A 21,452-nucleotide genomic window follows, 5' to 3' on the forward strand; every position below is an offset into this window, starting at 1 on the left:
TTTGTAATAGTAGAAAAAGATCAGTGAGAACTTCTCTGGCTTCACATTTTCCTCAGAAATGTTACTAACAAGTTTTAAACCCTTGAAGTCATAGCCTGTTGGGAGAGGCCAGATGACGAAAAAAGTCTTTGAGGAGTTACCAGAGTCAAAGTATTTTTCCCCCAGCTTTATTGAGGTATAAATGACAAAATCTAGGAAAGACATTTCCAATGCTTGCTTCCTCTGTGTTTTCCAGAGGTGTTTTCCGAACTTTCTGTCCTCAGATTTGTTCCTATTTCCCCCCTACTGGTCCCTCTATTAAAGGACTAGCTGTGGGTGCTGTTGTACTCCACCAGTCTTCCCTCACGATCTCTTACATAGATTCACTGGAGTCCTTCACTGTCAGTAAAACCTTAAGTTGAAACACTGGTTTGGGCAGAGAAGTTAATGAGTAATGACCACTGACGCAGACCAAGTATCAAATGCAATTAATAAGTTTAACAAACAGGAGTCAAGTGGAGAGTGATTCCTCCGAGTATTGAGGGAAGGGTGTGCGCCAGCTGGGAGCTCCAGAAGATGTTCTGAGCACTGTTAACAACCTAGACTCTTCTCTAGGAGTTTCTGTCTATAAACACAGTATATAAAGCTGGACTCATGTTGACATATTCATCCTTAACTATTAAAAAAAAAATTGAGAGGAACAACAACAGATCAGCATGAAGTCTGGTTTAATGTGGGTCATTCAACAGCTGTGCTCTGAGCACAAGACATCCGGTGAGAGTCAAGTGTGCTTCCTCTATAGTTCATTGCTTCAAACAGTGGGAAGGATGAAGTAGTTGTCACAGGAAAAGCAATCTGCCTCTACCTGCCTACATACCCAGCTGCTGAGGTCCTGGTGTTCACTGGGAGCATTCTCTGTGCCTCTGAGACAGGCACTCTGGGGCATTTTGTGAGAGATCCCATTAGGGTCTTATTTACTGAGATTAAAAACCGTAAATAAGAAAACTTATTTTCTGAAAACATTAGGGTCTCAAGAAAACAATCATAGATTTTTTTTTTAGCATGTCTTAAATACCAACCCAGTATCGTACTTAACTTGAGCTATACATTTCATCTAAGCTGATATAATTAGCTTGTAGTTTGTGTTAAGGTGGATGTCCTAAAGATACCACTTTAAGTAACAGATTCAACTTAATCAAGCATGCATTGAGCATGTGCAGAAAGGAAAGGGGGATATGGATGTAACTAGGCAAAATTTCTACCTGAAGAGCTGTACATGAGTATCTCTTATCAGCATGGCAGAACCAAATGGTTAGCGTGATATAGACTTTTTAAACAGAAACATGATACTGAATTTCAAGGCACTGGGTCTCCCATGGCCTGAAGAGCAGTAGTTGAACTGGAATGTCACAAGAGAGCAGAAATTTCAGGTGAGCTAAAATACTCATCACCTTCTTTCATCTCCAAGCTGAAAGTAAAAAGAATCACGTGGTACCACCCTCTGCAAGTATTCCTGATACAAGGAAGGGGGCCTAACATATTTAGCAACTTCCAAGTCACAGGCATTGGCTATATGAATGTCACATTTACCTTTTACCAAGTCCCTACAACTTAGAGTCGAACAGCTATATATAACTTGGAAAATGTGGTGAGAATTAGCAGTAGTAATAACAGCAACTTTTATTTTGCCATTATTAGTGTATGTCATAGATTAGGTGATCCTACATTATCTGGATCTTAATTGGTCAGATGTCAGCTGTTAGGAATATGCGAGCCACCTTTCTTGTTTTGTACTGGCAACGTTCTTCATGGTGTCCATTTTGCTGTCTTATGGCTTAAAATTATTAAGAAGGCACAGACTGGAGGGATCAATAAGAAAGATGAAATATTAATGAGTTGGCCTTTTGAGGAATGGATAAAAAGGTTTAGGGCTTCCTAGCCAGATTAGGAAATGAATAAGTCTTCTGGAATCTAACATGCATAGATATTACCTAGGGATTTTGTTTAGATGTAAATTCTGACTCAGTAGGTCTGGGAGGGGTCCTGAAATTCTGGTGCTGGTCCTTGGACCACACTTTGAGCAGCTAGCTTCCAGTTTGCAGAGGGAGATTCACTCAGTGGCTATGGAAGCCCATCTCCGTTTCTTTTGATCACAGCACAGGCAATGCCTGAACTTTTAGGAAGGAGAGTTTTGGTGGAACATTAGAAGCCACTTTCTAAGAATTAATAAAGTTAATTCATAACAAACAACATTACCTTTCTGGAAAGATTTTTATTATAGAAGATGTCGTGGTTTTAGGAAGGCTTAGACCACTTTTTATGTCATGTCACACTTTAAAACATGATTTGGGGGTGCCTGGGTTTGTCAGTTGGTTAAGCATCTGCCTCTTGATTTCAGCTCAGGTCATGATCTTCGACTGGTGAGATCGAGCCCTGTGGAGGGCTCCGCGCTGAGCTGGGGGTCTGCTTGGGATTCTTTCCCCTCCTTCTCCCTCCACCTCTGCCCTTCTCCCCCACCCCCTGCTTGCTTGTGCTCTCTCTCTCTCTCTCTTTCTAAAATAAATAAATAAATCTTTAAAAAAAATAAAAAAGATAAATAAATAAAACATGATTTGTTAATGGCAAACATGATACCTAGGGGACAAAAGGCAGCATCAGATAAGGTGTTCTGTTATGTGGAACATCACATAATGAGGAAGTGCCCCCATTAGTTTGGTCGGATTTCTGCATGAATATAGATAAACAGATTCTCACTAGTTCTCCCTTTTCCCTCGTCTTAGAGAAGTGATAGTTAAAAACAGAAAGGTGGGTACATGGTTTCCTTTTTGATTGTAAAGAAAATGCGAGGGGTTCAGATTCCTGCTTTTTGGCATAGCTGCTGAACTACAGTTTATCATGCAAAGATTGGTATCCTTAGATTCTCAATTTATTTTCCTAAGTTGAATTTCTTTAGCACTTCTCTGTAATCTGTTTCATATGGCTTCTATCCACTTAAAAGAAAACCTGTTTGGGGATCCAGTACAATTCCCGTCTGAGCAGATTTCAGTTTTTTGCACAAAATCCTTTTGGAGTTTTTTTATATCCTACGAGATGTAGAGATTAAAGCTATCTGTTGCAAATATGGGCAGAAAGAATATTAAAGATGGAAGAACTAATGTGGAAATGGAAATTATATTTTTCTAAATGTCTTCCTTGTATGTTCTGTAATTGCATATGTAATTTTCAGGTATTTAAATTTTTCTTTGTAATTATCTCATCAGTCAGTGGCTATTTGATGGTATTATCCTGAGCGGTTGTAGAAACAATTTCTCTATTTTGTGGCTAGAATTTCTCCTATTGATATTTTTTCTAAATCTATTGTTATGGTAAACATAATCCTATAACTAATTAGACATGTTATATTTTAGAGAGTCATTTTGGGATTCTGTAAGTGAACTTTGCACCATGCTGGGTCTAGAGTATTAGAGATAAAAGTTTTAGAGCGTTTAGAGATAGAGAGTTTTAGAGGTAAAAACTCTATTCTTGACCTTAAATTTTAAATATAAGGTATCCATTTTTAAGCACTAATAAGAAATGTCTCACAATATTAAACAAAATGTCATTTCTTTGGAGACTGCCATCTCGTTGCCACAATCCTTTGTTTTGTTGTTGTTCTTAAGTCCTTTAACATGAAGACGCTGTGCATATAGGTATTAATTTGCAAGATGTTAAAAACCCAAATTAATTCCAGCAGCTGGTCCTGTAGTCCTAATACTGGCAAAAGTCCCTTGAAGTCGGATGACGGGCACTGATCTAGCAGTTCAGCCAATGAATTTCCACTCTCCCCCTGCACCAGGGGTGTTCCCATTAGTCTGACACATTTCAATAAAGTATATATTTTTTTATTTATTTGAGAGAGAGAGTGAACAAGAGAGAGAGCACAAGCAGGGGCAGAGGCAGAGGGAGAATCAGGCTCCCCACTGAGCAGGAGCCCGACACGGGGCTCGATCCCAGGACCCTGGGATCATGACCTGAGCCGAAGGCAGACGCTTAACCAACTGAACCACCCAGGTACCCCTCAATAGACTATATTTTAAAAGACTACTTCCCTATACCTTGTACTTGAAAGGTACTACTAAGCACACAGATCTTAAATGAATGTACTTCTGTAAATCCTCTTCAATTAGGATTAATAGCCCACAGTCTGCCACGGTTCAAAAACCAAAGAAAGTTAGGACACTGGACCAGATTTGTGGCATTTTTAGGTCAGAATGTACATTCTCACAAAAAGATATAATGTGGATAAATAAGTCTATAAAACAAGATTTGGGGATGTTTCCTCCTAAAGAAAATATTTATATAAAATAATAGCAAATAGTAGAGTTTATTATGTGCCAGGCGCTACTTTAAGTATTTTATGTAAATTAGCTCACTGGAGACTCAGCAGCTGCTATGATGGCTTTAGGCCACAGAAGAAAAACACCTTGGTAGCCAGCACTTCTTCAAAGGTCACATAGCTCATTGTGGTGGATTCAAAATTTGAACTCGGGGGGTGCCTGGGTGGCTCAGTCAGTTAAGTGTCTGCCTTTGGCTCAGGTCATGATCCCGGGGTCCTGGGAAGAAGCAGACTCCCTGCTGAGCAGGGAGCCCGATGCGGGGCAGACACTTAACTGACTGAGCCACCCAGGCGCCCCAGCCGATGCGGGGCTCCCTGCTCAGCAGGGAGTCTGCTTCTTCCTCTCCCTCTGCCGCCCACCCCCCATTTGTGCTCGCATGCATTCTCTTTCTCAAATAAATTTTTTAAAAGATTCAAAAAAACGTCCTCCCTGAAAAAAAAAATTTTTTTTAATTCGGCCATCCTCGCGCCCAAAATCCAAACTACCATGCTGTAGTCCCTCTTGACCACTTTGATTAAAAGGACACTTTTGAGTGGTTAAATAGTATAAGAAAGTGTTGGTCATGAGATGTTTGATTGGAGCAGTGAAATGGAAACCCAAGTAGAGTGAGTTGTGCAGCAAATGGGAAGCAAGGAGAGTTGAGACAATGAATAGAGTAACTCTTTTCAGTAGTTTGTGCTGTCAAGAGATATGGAATTGTAGCTGGAGGAAAATGTGAGACCAAGGGTATTACTTTTAGATAAGTGATACTGAGACATGTTCATATCTCAAGGGGAATGATTCTCATTTGATTCTGCACTTGATAACAGTGACCACTGTAGGCTTCTTAGAATACTATCTTTAATTTCTATGACAGGGTGCTTAGCTTGTTTTCTTCCTATGTCTACTGGTTCTTCCTTCACAGTCTCTTTTGTCTGGTCAACCTCCTCTACCAGAGACGGCTGCCATGTCTAGTTGTGCAGGTTATAAACTGCAGGAATTTGGGGGCAGGGAAGGGCAAAATTTACACTACCATGTTAATGGTGTTTCCAAAATCATAACATACACACCCTGCACAATTCTACCTGCTTGCCCTGATTCCCAGCCTCAGAAGACATTTTTATTTGAAGCACGCAGAAACAACATATATTAGTGTTTTAGGGCTAAGGTAACAGAAGTACGGTTAAAAATACTGACGCTAAACCACAATAGCAATAGCATTGTGTGTAAAAGAAAAGTGGCTCTCGAGATCCAATAGAAAATGTTGGATTTCTGAAATATTCAGAACAAAATCATTGTTAAAAAGAAAAACAAAAACCTTAAAAAAAATAAAGCCTTTCTCTACCCATTTAGTCTTCTTTTCACAATAGCAAGCTGAGGCGCAGATAGTAAATTTCCACCTGGATTGTCCTTTGGCAAGCTGGGGGGAAAGCACTGAGGATCACTAACCCACCCAACCTGTTTGAAACATAAAAAGCAACAGTGAAAATCTATATGTATGGCAAGATAAAGAAAAAAATCTCTATTTAACTAAGTTAACTATGACTTGCTTAAGTAATTGAAAAAAAAGAATTCTCTTAATCTGTAATACCCTAAAAGTGGAAACAATCCAGATATCTATCAACAGGTGAATGTATATGCAACTGATGGGTATATCCTTACAGTGGAATACTATTCAGAAAAAAAAAAAGAAAGGAAAAATGAGCTACTGATATACACTACAGCATGGATAAAGCTCATAATAATTATCCCGAGTGAAAGAAGTCAGACCAAAAGAGTTTACAATATATGATTACATTTGTATAAACTTCTAGAAAAGGCAAACTACAGTGACACAAAGCAGATCAGTGTTTGCCTAGAGGGAGGGGAAAAGCAGAAGGAAGAGATGACAAAGGGGCATGAGGAGACTTAGGTGATGGATATGTCTATTATCTTGATTGTGGTCATGGTTTCATGGGTGTATACATTTGTCAGAACTTATCAAACTGTACGCTTTAAATATATGTAGTTTATTGTATGTCCGTTATACCTCAATAAAGGCTGTAAAAAAATAAAAAAGGCCACGATTTCTGAATGTCTGATATTGATTTATACAGGCTTTGATCTAATATCAGAAAGTGAAAGCAATGCATAAGTAGACATTTGCAGGATAGCGGTGAAAATGTCATTATAATGTTAACAAGATTCATAAAACCAAATGCCACTTTAAAAATGCAAACAAATTTTTCACATTCTGGTCGCCTTTACAGTTGTGTCTTTAGAGGAATGTCTGTGTTTTGTGCTTGCTTCTTAAATGGAACCAACCTAACACTATTTGATTTATTTCACTTCCGTGACACTTTGAACTAGCGTGGGTTCGGAAGTTCAGTACCTTCGCACAAGTAACAAAAATTCATTCCGAATTCATCTTTGACAACATTTATGAACGGTGTCCTTGTGCTTTTTTGTTTCTGTGGCTGTGTCAGCTTATCTCTGACTAAGGTTCATTCTGCATTTCCTGCAGTCCGTGAACACCATCCTCCAACCAACTGCCTTTGTCTCATAAACCTTTAAGGAGAGGCAAAACAACGACTAACTTAGAAGAGCAAGCACAGCAATGTCTGACTGCACCTACTTACTCCCTTTGTCCCCAACCCCTAACACACCTGTGTACCCTGTGGAGGCATCATAAATTCTTGTTGACTGACACCGATGAACTTAATTAACTTACACATTTTACTTAACCTAAGAAACAACAACCACGACAAGAGAGCCACATGGTACAGTACTTTGAGATTACCAGGTGGACGCACTATGTGTGATCTACCATCCTCAGGGATTTAAACTGCTCTTGAGCAAACATACTTTATAAATTGAGACCTGGCAGGCACCCAGGGAGTGGTTAAGGTCTGCATTTATTGCTGAACTTTGGCACAACACGCTCAACTGATTGGTGGTGCTCTGGGACTAGTTAGCTGGGTGGAGATGAACGTGTCTCAGCAGAATAATTTAGTATTATTAACGTGACATTTGATATTAATAACATTATAGTAATCAGAGATCACTGTTTCTTGACTCAGATATCACAAATTTAAAAAATGTTAAAATGAGTTAATGGGGGAAATTTGTTAAACACTGAAATATACGAATGGCTCTGGTTTAAAGTGTCACTGTGGATTAGAGAATTGATAATGATGAGAAACAAACTTGATAGTAACAGTTCAGTAAAAGGTTTTTCCTGTTGTTTTGTTTCTCTTGGGGGGTCGGGCGAGGAGGTAGGGGAGAAAAGATGCTATGCGTGCTACAGTACTACTATTTCTGCAAGCCATGAATTTAATCATACACCCGAGCAGTTACTATTGCATATATGTGGAAAATTAAACCAATTCTAAAATTGCTTGAATTCTGTTAGAGTACATGATTATGAAATGAAATAAAATAGGATCATACATTTTTATTTCTGGTTTTCTGTTCTTTTCTTTTTTTAATTTCTGGCTTTCTTTACCTAAGTCATGGGCAAGAAGATCTAGGCACCTACTATAGCTCAGAATCAAAAGAAGTTACTTTGACTTTTCTTAAACACTTTAGAGGCATCATTTAGTACAATAGGCGATGGGGAAATGCATACTAATCTAAAGCAAAGACAAGTCATCTCCAAGTCTCACTTCAAAAATTTATACTTCAGCCATTTGGAAGTCTTACAAAATGTAGAATAGACACTTTTTTAAAATCAAGACTTAAAAACTGGAAATTGGTGGTAACTTACTGGGTTTAAAGGTGGTTCTGTTTATGTTTCAGATAACATTTACTTCTCTTGACAGAGGGTCAGGGAGACAGAAGGACTTACGTATCACTTTTGGCTTCATTCCTAGGCTGTAACTTACATACCATCAATTCTGGCCAGTATAGTAGAGATCACAGAAGGAAAAATGTCTGGTAATTATTGTAGTGTATTTTGTAGAATAAGCTTCAAATGGAATAGGCACGAATTACTCAATTGCATAGCAATTATTGGATTTTTATCTGCTTATTTTTTAGTGAAATTGTTTAAATTTTTTTGTTTGTTTCAGGGCTCATGCCTGTGGCACAACAGCCTGTTTATTGTGCTTCAAAGCACGGCATAATTGGATTCACACGCTCAGCAGCGGTGAGGACCTAACTACCACAGTATCTCTTGTTTTCTTTCTGTGCATATATGAAACATAAGTTCTATAAAGCAGAGGAGAATAAATTCAGAATTCAGTACATCTGGATTAAAGAGAGAAAAGTAAATTTTCCTTTAATCTTTGTTATAAAAGATCGTTTTCAGATCACATCAAGGAGCAAATGAAGACGAGATCTTTTAAAAATGAAGTTGGTCCTAAACACAGATGCGTTATGGAAAAATATCCTAAGGGTAAAGAAAGGGGGGGGGAAGACACTCTTTATTTTTTTGTTTTTTTTAAAGATTTTATTTATTTATTTGAGAGAGAGAATGAGAGAGAGAGCACATGAGAAGGGGGAGGGTCAGAGGGAGAAGCAGACTCCCCGCCAAGCAGGGAGTCCGACGCGGGACTCGATCCAGGGACTCGAGGATCACGACCTGAGCCGAAGGCAGTTACTTAACCAACTGAGCCACCCAGGCGCCCAACACTCTTTATTTTTAAAATTGACTCCAAATTTAAAAATTATTAACTTTAGGCCTCCTTGAGTAGAATATGTAGTGTGCTCTAGGTATCACTTATCACTGGAGATATGATAAAAAGGCAAGCACAGAGGGATGGGACCAGAATTTACCAGAGAGAGTAGTCAAGGATGACGTTTCCACGGGGCCTCGTGTGACAGGTGTACAGAGGAATGCTTGCCTTTTTGTTAACCAAAAGGAGGCATTTTGAATGGAACCTGAGGAGCAAGGGGAAAGTCAGAAGCTGGAGCCAGACAAAAAGCAACTTATGGGCCACAGGAATGAGCTTTGATTCGAAATGCAAGCACCAGTGGGTCTTTTATGCAAAGGAGTGACAAGATCAGGTTTCCATTTTCCGAAGACCATTCTGGCTGTTGTTAGAGAATATATTAGAGAGGACAGGTGTAGAAGGGGATAGAAGAGTTGGGGGAATCTGCTGTGATTAATCTAGGTGAGACAAAGAGAGGGACCAGACAGAAATAGATAGAGAAGAGATGGGGAGAGAGAAAGTAGATGCATGAATGGTAAATGTTCAGTCAAAAAGGAAGATAATCAACTCTCATGCTCTTAATTCAAGTTGATTGGAAATTTTTATTTACTTTGCAGAGATTTAATCTTTAATTCAACTTTTAAGGAACACATAAAGCTACTACAAAACCAGATAATTCTGATGAGCACTGGGTGTTATAATGCAACTAATGAATCATTGAACATTACACCAAAAACTAATGATCTACCATACGTTGGCTAATTGAATTTAAATAAAAAAATAAATAATTTTTAAATACCAAAAATCTCCTATTTACAATGACAAGAATGTAAATCTGTACAGTCAGTTCTCATTATTTGTGGTAGTTAGCTCTATCAAATCACTTGCCAACACTGCAGTAGAGAATATTGAACTGTTGCTCCTCGGGGAAATACGGGGTTTAGTTCCTTCGAGCCTCTGGTTACAGCATTTTGAGCAACCAATCCATACATAGTCTAGTCTTATGTATATTTCTATGTAAAGACAGTCTATTTAATATGTATTGTATTTGATATGTATTAACATGACCGACAGCATTTACACCTCATGCCTGCGTGAAGATTATCTAACATATGAATTTTCTCTGTAAGGTACATCACAGCCTTCCCTCACTTAGGAAGACTAGACAGCACTTCACCACTATGCTTGGGAGGCGTTTTACATAGCAAAGTCACCAATAAAAGGCACAAAAATGGGAAAAAGATAGACTAAATATATCACAAAGAGGACATTTGTTTATAGTATAAGAGCTGAAACAAGAACATCTTTTTGGCCTTAGTTGGAACATTTGCTCTGTGCTTGTCCATAAATGACCCCAAAAGATCCATGATTGTTGATTTTGGGGGTTACAAATGAACTTTAGCAGTACGTTAATGGAATCCAAAAATAATTGACTACATTTTGTTTTATAAACAGTTCAAATAAAATCAATAGGTTGAAATTAAGCCAAAGAATGCTAGTCTGAAAATACTTAAATTGCCTTCCACATAGTGCGTATTATCAAGAGTATCTTTATAATCAATCAGAGTCCCAAACTTTCCACTAACAGTATCTTTAAAGAAATAGTCTCTTGATATACAATTCTAATCTTTAAAAGCAAACTTGAGAGATATTAATTCTGAGCCTCGGCTTTTTACATTTAGCTTCCCGCAGAGTTCAGTAGATAAGAGCAGCTTAGATAATCAAGTATTTTCAGGAGTTTCCCAGCAATATTGATTTTTAAAGAATTAATTAGCTGAGGCTTTCCAGAATTAATTCAACAATTTAGGTATGTATTCTTTTATTTTCTGCTACCAGTCAACCTTAACATTGTCATTGTTAGATCACTAGAAGGATATCTGACTAGTATTTTTCACATCAGAGTCTTTGAAATGGTTTTAATTATCAATGTGTCCCATGGTATACATTTACAAAGCAACTGAAACCTAAAACCTTCTACTTCTAATCCACAGATGGCAGCTAATCTCATGAACAGTGGTGTTAGACTGAATGCCATTTGCCCAGGCTTTGTTAATACACCCATCCTCGAGTCCATTGAGAAAGAAGAAAACATGGGACAATATATAGAATATAAGGATCATATTAAGGATATGATGAAGTTCTATGGAATTTTGGAGTAAGTAAAACTATACTGATCTTCCTTTATATGATGGAGCAAAGTACTATCTAGACATAAGCCATAAAAAGGGAAAAAATAACCCTTTAAATTTGAGAAACTAAGGGTGCTTCAAAGTGTTGGTTTAGCAAACTCTCTATTTCTCATTTTTTTAATTTTATTATGTTATGTTAATCACCATACATTACATGATTAGTTTTTGATGGAGTGTTCCATGATTCGTTGTTTGCATGTAACACCCAGTGCTCCATTCAGTACGTGCCCTCCTTAATACCCATCACCGGGCTAACCCATCCCCCCACCCCCCTCCCCCTAGAACCTTCAGTTTGTTTCTCAGAGTCCGTAGTCTCTCATGGTTCGTCTCCTCCTCCAATTTCCCCCCTCTTCGTTTTTCCCTTCCTGCTATATCTTCTTCTTCTTCTTTTTAACATATAATGTATTATTTGTTTCAGAGGTACAGGTCTGTTACACAATTCACAGTGCTCACCATAGCACATACCCTCCCCAATGTCTATCACCCAGCCACCCCATTCCTCCCACCCCCCCCACCACTTCAGCAACACTCTGTTTGTTTCCTGAGATTAAGAATTCCTTAAATCAGTGAGATCATATGATACATGTCTTTCTCTGACTTATTTCGCTCAGCATAATACCCTCCAGTTCCATCCACGTCTTTGCAAACGGCAAGATTTCATTCCTTTTGATGGCTACATAATATTTCATTGTGTATATATATATATATATATATATATATATACACACCACATCTTCTTTTTTTTTTTAATTTATTTGACAGAGAGAGACACAGTGAGAGAGGGAACACAAGCAGGGGGAGTGTGAGAGGGAGAAGCAGGCTTCCCATGGAGCAGGGAGCCCGATGCAGGGCTCAATCCCAGGACCCTGGGATCATGACCCGAGCCGAAGGCAGACGCTTAACCAACTGAGCCACCCAGGCGGCCCTACACCACATCTTCTTTATCCATTCATCTGTCGATGGACATCTTGGCTCTTTCCATAGTTTGGCTATTGTGGACATTTTGGCAAACTCTCTAAAAAATATTTTTTTCTGGGTTTCCGGATAGAATGTTTATACATTATGAATTCCAAGAAGCAGTGCATCATAATGCCTTTGACCACCATCAGATTTTTTTTTTAAAAAGAAAACATGGTGTTTAGTTGCCTTTGGAAGCTGTGATGCCTAATTTGACTAAATTCCAAGCAATATTCACATTTACCTTTTGCGAAATTTCATATGGCCCCATAGCTTTGATCGTTTTCATAAGAAACAGTTGATCAACACCCATGGTTGGTGAACAGTGTTTGAGTTCAAGCAGCTGGTCTCACAGCCCAGAGACATAACCGTCATGACAAAGGAATCAGACCACTTGGGATCAAATCCTGCCTCTACCCCTGACCATAAACTTATCTGTCAACCTTTGGGTACCTCAATTTTCTCACCTGTAAAATAGAAATAATGCTAAAATGGGATTTTTGGAAAGTCCATGAATACATTGCTACGTGGAAGTTTCTTGAAACAGCAACAAGTAGATAATAGATGTTCAGTAAACTTTATCTATAATTCCTCACATTTCTACTTTAATACCATTTTTATCTGGTAAGTCTAAGATCTACTATAAGATAAAGATGAGAAGATAATCATTTTCTGAACAATAAATATAAATTCATAAATTCTTCCCATCAGAATGACAGAAGGTTAGGCGTGGAAATCTACCACTCAACTTATCGTATGATTTAGTTGATATCTAACTGACTAAAATATGGAGGTAGCCATAGCTTCATAATATCCATTTCCTTATTACATGTTAAAGGTAATAGATTTTTCAAAAACAATTCAAAGTGTAGTGATAATTATGCCTCATATTTAGTTTTAAAAAACCAATGTTTCCTTTATTTTTAGCCCATCAATGATTGCAAGTGGATTAATAACACTCATTGAAGATGATGCTTTGAATGGCGCTATTATGAAGATCACAACTTCTAAGGGAATTCATTTTCAAGACTACGAAACAACTCCATTTCATGCAAAAACTCAGTGAACATCTTATATATCAGCCATAACTGAAAATAAGAACAAATGACTTCTATTAGACCATATCTTCATTTGAATATAGCTTTTTAAACCAAATGTAATTGTGTTATTGTCTGAAGCTTTCCTCTATGCATTTGATATTAACTTTATCTCTAAATGATAAGTTAGGTATTTGGATAAAAACAATCAGGAACTATCAAAAACAGGGATGTGAACCAAAGCTAACTTTTGATCTTTATAGTCTATGTAATGATTAAAACAAAGGATATTCAAGGAATATTCTGCCTTTCAGAAAAATGTATTTAAATTTGTGGTACATAAATATTAATGTTTTTCAGAATATCATTTTAAAGGAAATACTTGAATTGTTATTTAAATCAAACCAGATGTAAAAATCTCATTTTGTTTTTATGTTCTCACTTGAAAAAAAAGAAGCTACCTACAATGGCAAATTTTTAGTAACAATAACTTTTACTTATATGCCATCTTTCAGCTGAGCATTTCAGCTCTTTAAAGATGTGGCATATTTTGGGGCCAGTAGTTAAAAGAATAAACTACAGTGTGAATATATCCCAAATGAAAAACCTGATGTATGGGAAAATGACAGAAAGTAACTGACTGAGATATTGATCCACAGTTCAGCTTCCCATCTAGGAAGACCATTTCTTTCTTGTTTGCTTACTTTAAGAAATTTAATTTTCTCCAGAAATCTCAGGAATGAAACATTTAACAGTTATAGCAAAAATGATAGTGCTTCTTAAAATATTATATTTAAGATCACCTCATTAAGGAAAAAAATACAAATATAACATTTTTCAGGTTACCTCATTTGTGAAGTAACCAATTTCCATAGTGCCTGATTTTTAATAAAACTCTTTTCTTTTTCTAATCTCCAGAATTTATTTAGTGTTTTATGTATAGCTATTGAGGACAAAAACTAGTTTTGTCACAGTCTCAATTGTAAATGTTTCTGTGTGCTCAAAGTCGTAATAACAAGAGGTAAAGTTAGCCTGTGGTGTTTTGCTATTTTCCCTGTCAAGTGTTTTAAGATAGGATCAGGAAATGCAACTGCTTTGGGTAACATTATTTGCAAGCAATAATTAATGCCACTGATAGTGAAAGCACAAGATTTCCAAATCAATCATTTTTTCATAGAATATTGTATTAGTGATTCACTCTGCCTGCTAAGTCCAAAGCTCCCAGCTTGGAGCAAATGCCGTCCATGTGAGAGATTGATGAGGATTTTTCTAGAGACACGGGAGTGTTATCATATCTTGCTCTGTTTTAATTCTGCCATAGAGAACTATTGCCTTCACTTTTAAGGTGTAATTTTAATATGAATAATTCTTGTCCAGAGTTTCACATAACGTATTTGAAAAACAAGAAGAAGTGAGCATCTGAATGTCTGATAGAGAAGAGTTGTAATCGTGCATCAACTTGTTCACACATTGTGGCAGTAACTAGTCGGGGAATAATACAGGCATGTGGAAATGTCCCTTATCTTACATATTTTCCTACTGTAATGTTCAATGCTGTAGCTAAAACTTCTCATTTATGGATCATTTTTTGTAAACTGGCAGCCTTCAGTATACTTTGTGATTTGAGTGGAATTTGTTTCAAATCAGTGAACTCTGAAGACATATAAAATCAAATACTGAGTAGAACTGAAAAAAAGTGACCTACATTGTAAAAGTTTGTCTTACATTAAAATGTATCTGCTGTATATATAGGGGTGCCTGTGTGGCTCAGTTGGTTAAGCGACTGCCTTCGGCTCAGGTCATGATCCTGGAGTCCTGGGATTGAGTCCCGCATCCGGGGGGGGGGTGTCCCTGCTCAGCAGGGGGTCTGCTTCTCCCTCTGACCCTCCCCCCTCATGTGCTTGCTCTCTCTCTCAAATAAATAAATAAAATCTTTAAAAAATATATAAAAGGTATCTGCTATAAATAGCTTTAAATAAATCTATAATGTTATATGATATCTCTGTATACTGGTTGGGAAAAAAATAAACATTAAATTGGGGGGAGGGGAAGCTTTAATTTCTTTAATTGTATTTTTTCAGTGAAAATCCTAATGTAAATAATATGTATTTTTTTTCAAATGTTCTTTTCTTAATAATTGGGGGGGGCTCCCAAAACAGCCAAACTAAAAGTATGTGGACACTGAAATAAGATTAAGACTTGATAATGGCATTGAAATGTCCAACAAACTTAAATTTTGTATCCAAATAATTTTAAATACTTGTGCCATTTAAAATATAAGTGATTATGTGATGATTTCTATTTTTGTTCTATTTGTTCATAAGTTTAGGATACTGAATAGGTCTGAATAATGTAAATTTTTAATAAAATTCAAGCCATTGCACATACTATCATTTGAAGTGAAGCTTCTTTCTTTCATTGGAATTTCTAAAGGCGAAATTACTCGTGCACGGGAAAAGGTGACTGGCTTTAGGGTCATACATTCTGGCGTCAGTCTTCGATCTCTTTCCTTTTGTTAGCTTCCCTCCTAGGCAGCTCTGTCCATACAATGGCTTTGGGATCGACAAGCTGATTTTCACCAGCTTCCAGTCTGGCAAAAGAACTTGTTTCTTTCTTTCTTTTCTTTTCTTTTAAAGATTTTATTATTTATTTATTTATTTATTTATTTATTTATTTATTTATTTGAGAGAGAGAGCGCGCATGTGCCGGGGGTGGGGGTGAGATGCAGAGGGAGAGAGAGAAATAGAGTCCCGGCTGAACAGGGAGCCCGACGTGGGGCTTGATCCCAGGACCCTGAGATCAAGAACTGAGCCGAAGGCAGACGCTTAAATGACTGAGCCACCGAGGCCCCCGAAAAAAACTTGTTTCTGACAGCAGAGCTCATTGGCCTTGCTTAGGTTAGGTACTGAGTACGGAGATGGTCCTTGTGTTCAAAGATCATTCTGCTTGACCAGAACCAGATGACATGCCTCCCCCAGAGGTAGTGAAAAAAGTGGTCGGGGACGGGAGAGGTGGGCGGGAAGTTGACCTGAACCCTCTGGACTAAGACAAGGAGAGGAATAATTCCAAGAGGAAAATTACACTGCCATTACCAGCACATGGGTGAACATACTGAGCTAATAAAAGCAATAGATAGCCACTATAGAGGAAGACAGAGTGAGCGAGGACTAGTAATATCTTAATCTCTTGGATAAATTTGCGAAGACCATTATGGTTCTTCTAACATACCTAGAACCATGTTTCAAAACTCTGTGTGTCACATGGGATAAAATGTGATGAAAGAGAAGGGAAGAAAGTGAGTAGAAAATACAGCAGTTATCGCATGCATGTATAATTGTACTCATTCTCAATCTAAGATCTTTACTATTGTGAATCACAATAAAGTTCAAAAAGGTTCAAAAGCTACTTATTTTAATAAATTGACTACAATCGTTGCCTCTAGACTTTATTTTTGAATTTCTGACTATACTACCATTTTAATTCTATGGTTCCATTCAAATGGTTTAGCACCACTTCTAATTCTTACTAGAATTTCATCATCCACATATAGTTACACTAAATTTTAACAGATTATTTTAGAGACACACAAAGATAGCACAAGCAGGGGGAGGGGCAGAGAGAGAGGGAGAAACAGACTCCCTGCTGAGTATGAAGCCTGATGGAGGGCTGGATCCCAGGCCCCTGAGAACAGGATCGGAGCCAAAGTCAGATGCTCAACGAACTGAGCCACCCAGGTGCCCCGTTAACAGAAATTTTTACGTTTAATTTTAAACCATTAAAATATCTTTTTCACCCAGTTTTCAAGTAACACTTCCACACATAAATCCTCTCATTCAACAAATATTTCCCGAACCATTATTTTGTTGGTACATTTATATGAACATGTTTCAATAAATTGTATTCTATGTAGATATTAGTGCAGACATGCATTGATTAAGGTCTGGTCTGGCAAAGAGCATTCAAGTCTGAAGGAATCTAATATGGGGACAGAGTTTCAAAGGTACTGGAAGAACTGAAGAGCCAAAGAAAAAGGTTGGGATGATAAAGCAACCAGCAGGAAGGCACTACAAAGTGGTGGGACTCAGGATATTACCAGAACCCAGAAGCCACTGGGAAGGCTGCCAAGCAAAGCTAAGCCTACAAGGCAGGAGTTGTCTGGTGGGATGTGGAACCCTGGAGAAGGCAGCCGTAGCCAGACATGCCACCTTAAGAGGGGAGAGGGAGGAAGTGATCTTGAAATCTCCTATTGGCCTGTGCTTCAGTATTCTGTTCTCGAGTCAGGAAAATGGAGTTTGCAGGATCTGCCCCCTCTGATATAGGGCTGAGGAGGATAGTGGGAGGGAATCGATTTGAGAATAACCAGACAAGTGACAGACACAACATACATTTGATATTTACCCTGCTGCAATCATAGATTTGAGCTTGCTACTTAGCACCCACTAAAGCTTATTTTTAAGAGGCATGAGTAAAGATAACACTCTAACTCCATAAGATAAAATGGGCAGTGGTCTGGGTTCTAGTTGCACAATAGCTAATGACCGTGCAGACATCTTGCAGATAATTAACAGCCCATGCACTTTTGCATAGAGATGTATGGATTCATTACTAATTCCTATCACTCATCCTTAAGATCATGTGTCTTATTTGTTTTATGCTGTGACTTCAGCTATGTACTTAAGAAATACTGTTGCAAAAATAAAAAAAGAAATACCATCTCACCATCACAGTATAGAAGCTAAAGAAGGATTCAATGATACTAAAACATGCCGATCATCGTATTAAATCCTATCAGATGTTTGGGCTCAACTGGTTGAGTTTAAATTGTAAGAGAGTGAGGTGGTAAATTCCCAGATTTAGGTTGCCCTAAAGCAATTGCATTCTAATCAGACACCATTATCTAAAATCTAAATGTACAAATTTAAATAAATTTTTATTTATCTGCCCTTAAATTCATATTTGTTTTTGTATGTATAGATAAATTACATATACATAAAGAGATGGATGATATAGGTAAATAGATAAATAGATGATAGATAGATAATAGATAGATAGATAGATAGATAGATAGATAGATAGATAGATGATGGATAGAATGGAAGAACTGGAATAGATCTGTGGCTTCCAAATGTTTTGCTCCTGTAATCACAAAAGAATTTTTAGGACTATGTATACTTTATAATCATTGAGTAAGAGTAGCAGAGGATTCAGATAAACCTTGAAATTCATGGCTTAACATAATTAAACTTTTTCCTTGGCTTGCACAAGAATCCAATGCTGGTATTTGGTGAGCAACTTTCCAGAAGTGGTTCGGGATCTTCTGTCTTATAGCTCCACTGTCTAGGGCTTTGGGGTCATTCATTTTCAGCCAGTAGACTGGGGAAGAAAAGTGGAGAGGGTATATCTGCTTCTTAAACATTTCAGCCTGCAAGTGACATAAATTATTTTTACTCATAGCTCATTGGTGAGAACTAGTCCCATGACCTTATCCAAATGCAACCAATGCTGGGAAATGTAGAACCTGTAGACACAAGCCTCCCCAAAACAACTCTACACAATAGAAAGGGAGCATGCATTTTTGATGAGCAAATGCATCTTTTGTGTTTTTGCCACACCTAGCATCTCTATAAAATCCTTATTCCTCACACTGAATACACATACTCCCACTCAAGGGAAACATCCTAAAATTCCATGCAGTTACTACATGTAACTCAAATACAGATCTCCAGTAGATACACAGTCCTCTCCATTAGGACATGTGGCTTCTCATGAGCTAGTGACCTATGAACTCAAAAGACAATTTATCTAACTTGTGCACACACATCCTGTGTAATGATGACCAGAGGGAGAAAATCTACAATAAAATCTTTCACTTGGAAAAGGGGATACCCGGACCACTGGTCAATAGCAGTGATAACAATCCTACAAGTAAGCATTGTGAGGTCTCTTTCCTGGAAGTGAGGAATTTCCTTGTCCACTCTGAATAGACTCTGGAGCTCTAAATTATGGTGGAGATGCAAGATGGAAGGAGCCTGAATCCTTTACTTGTCCTCTTGGAATGCTGCCTACTCTACACCTACATTGAATTCTTGTGTCTGACAGAAATAAATTCTATTTGGTTAAGCTCCTGCAATTATGGGATTTCTCTCCTACAGCACTGAACATTACCTTAGCTAATGCAGTTGATACAGAAGTGGAATGCTGCCAAACAACAACCAGACCCAAGCTATGTGGCATTGGCTTAGTAGGTGGGTAGCGGATGGTGAGGCTAGAAAAATGGAGGACCATGTTAAGCAAAAGTAAAACATTTGATAATGATATTGCTTCTGTGCATACTGAGGCTGATTTCTAGGTGAAGAGGTTGGAAGACGGAATGCTAGTGGTGTGTTTTGGTATTTTCTGGTTATATTTAGTAACACATAGAAACCAGAGGTGGAATTGGCTAGTTTGTGATAAAAATGGGGGGGATAAAAAAGGAGAAGAAATAACCCAGAAATTTGGAGTCTTTTGGGTTGGAAAGTTTAACTGGCTTTAGACTCCAAATACAAAAGGGCAAGACTAAGAAATGTTTTCTGCATTAAAGATGCATTAAAAATGCATTAAAGTATAGGTCTGTCCCCAATATTTATAGCAGCATTATCTATAGTAGCCAAATTGTGGAAACAGCCCAAGTGTCCATCAACTGATGAGTGGATAAAGATGTGGTATATATACACAATGCAATATTGCTCAGCTATAAAAAGAAAGAAATCTTGTCATTTGCAACTACATTGATGGAGCTAGAGAGTATTATGCTAAGCAAAGTTAGTCAGTCAGAGAAAGACATATGATTTCATTCATATGTGGAATTTAAGAAACAAAAAAATGAGGAAAGAGAAAAAGAGAGGCAAACCAAGAAACAGACTCTTAACTATAGAGGACAAACTGATGGTCACCAGTGGGGAGGTGGGTTGAGGATGGGTGACGTAGAAGATGGAGATTAAGGAGTGCACTTGCTGTGCTGAGCACCGGGTGTTGAGTGTAACTGTTGAATCACTATATTGTACACCTGAAACTAATATTACTAATATTACACTAACAGGAATTGAGATAAAACTTAAAAAAAGTATAGGTCTGTCACAAACTGCAAATGTACAGTTCCATCCAAGCCTGCTTATCTCAATGTAGCTGCCATTATGTTGAAAGAAGAGACGGGAGGAGGAGGTGCAGAGAAACATATCAGGCTTGAGAATTATGACTATTATGACAATTAAATATATTTGAGATTTTTTTCAGGCAAACAAAATTGACTAGAGTAAATAGATCAAAATCTACTAATTTTTTTAAAAAGTGCTCAGCTAAAGAAATTACAAGCCAGATTGAAAAAAAACCTTTAAGTGTTTAAGACTTAAAATAAACCTTGGGTTTTGAAACTTGGATTGACAAGACAGAATGTGTAAAATTGACACAACTTTCCAGGCAATTTGGCACCATCAATTCCTACCCCCCACCCCAAATGGAGAACAATAGACCAAGAAGAACATTTTTTCGCCTGGATTCCTTCACTGGTTAATTCTCCCAAATATTTGAGGAAGAAGCAATTTCAACTTTATATCCACTCTCCTGGAGTACAGAAAAAGAGGCCAATTCCCAACTTATAATCTTGATTTCAAAACCTGCCAAGGATATTATAAAAAAAAAAAATAGACCAATCACACTTTTCCCATAATGAACATAAGTATAAAAATCCTTAAAGGCAACACACAAAAAAAATTCTTCCACATCAAAAAATAATAGAAAACAAGTTGGGTTATTATCATAATTGAATTTGGTCCAACTTTAAAAAATATTCCATGAAAATGACCATATTAAAAAATAAAAAGGAAAATCATATGATTATTTTAATATATGCAGAAAAAATATTTGATGAAACTCAACATTATTCTTAATTATGACAACAAATATGTATAAAACACTAGTAATAGAAGAGTGATTTCTTAGTCTCATGAAAAGTATCCACCAAAAAAGTACAGCATATGAACAGTGAAATATTTTAAAAAGTCTTTCCCTCTGTAATTGAGAACAAATCAGGAATGTTCTCTATCTCAGCTTTCATTTGAAATTGAATGATATATCCAGTACAATCAGGCAATGAAAAGGCAAAGGAAAGGAAAGGAAAAAAATAAAACTATCATTATTTTCTGGGATATGACCATCAATGTACAAAATCCAAGAAACTTAAATTATTAGAATTAATGATTTATCAAGCATGTAGACTGTAAAAAAAAAAAAAAAGGCCACAATTCTTTGTAGTTTCTTTCAACAACA

The 21,452-nt window shown here is 37.3% G+C and overlaps 1 protein-coding gene across 1 annotated transcript in view; it reads left to right on the forward strand.

Moving 5' to 3' along the window:
• HPGD (15-hydroxyprostaglandin dehydrogenase) overlaps window positions 1-15,536 on the forward strand; it is a 31,588-nt gene extending 16,052 nt beyond the window's left edge. Inside the window, exons 5-7 of the mRNA XM_028114324.2 lie at window positions 8,384-8,460; window positions 10,957-11,120; window positions 13,039-15,536. Coding sequence (XP_027970125.1) covers window positions 8,384-8,460; window positions 10,957-11,120; window positions 13,039-13,177 — 380 coding nt within the window. The 3' untranslated portion in view covers window positions 13,178-15,536. The remainder of the gene's footprint in view (window positions 1-8,383; window positions 8,461-10,956; window positions 11,121-13,038) is intronic.
• Window positions 15,537-21,452: the final 5,916 nt, after the last annotated feature.

This window comes from Eumetopias jubatus, unplaced genomic scaffold, assembly GCF_037043125.1.
Source record: "Eumetopias jubatus isolate StellerSeaLion01/CBP00866 unplaced genomic scaffold, mEumJub1_p1.0 scaffold_2, whole genome shotgun sequence".
NCBI classification, from domain to species: Eukaryota; Metazoa; Chordata; class Mammalia; order Carnivora; family Otariidae; genus Eumetopias; species Eumetopias jubatus.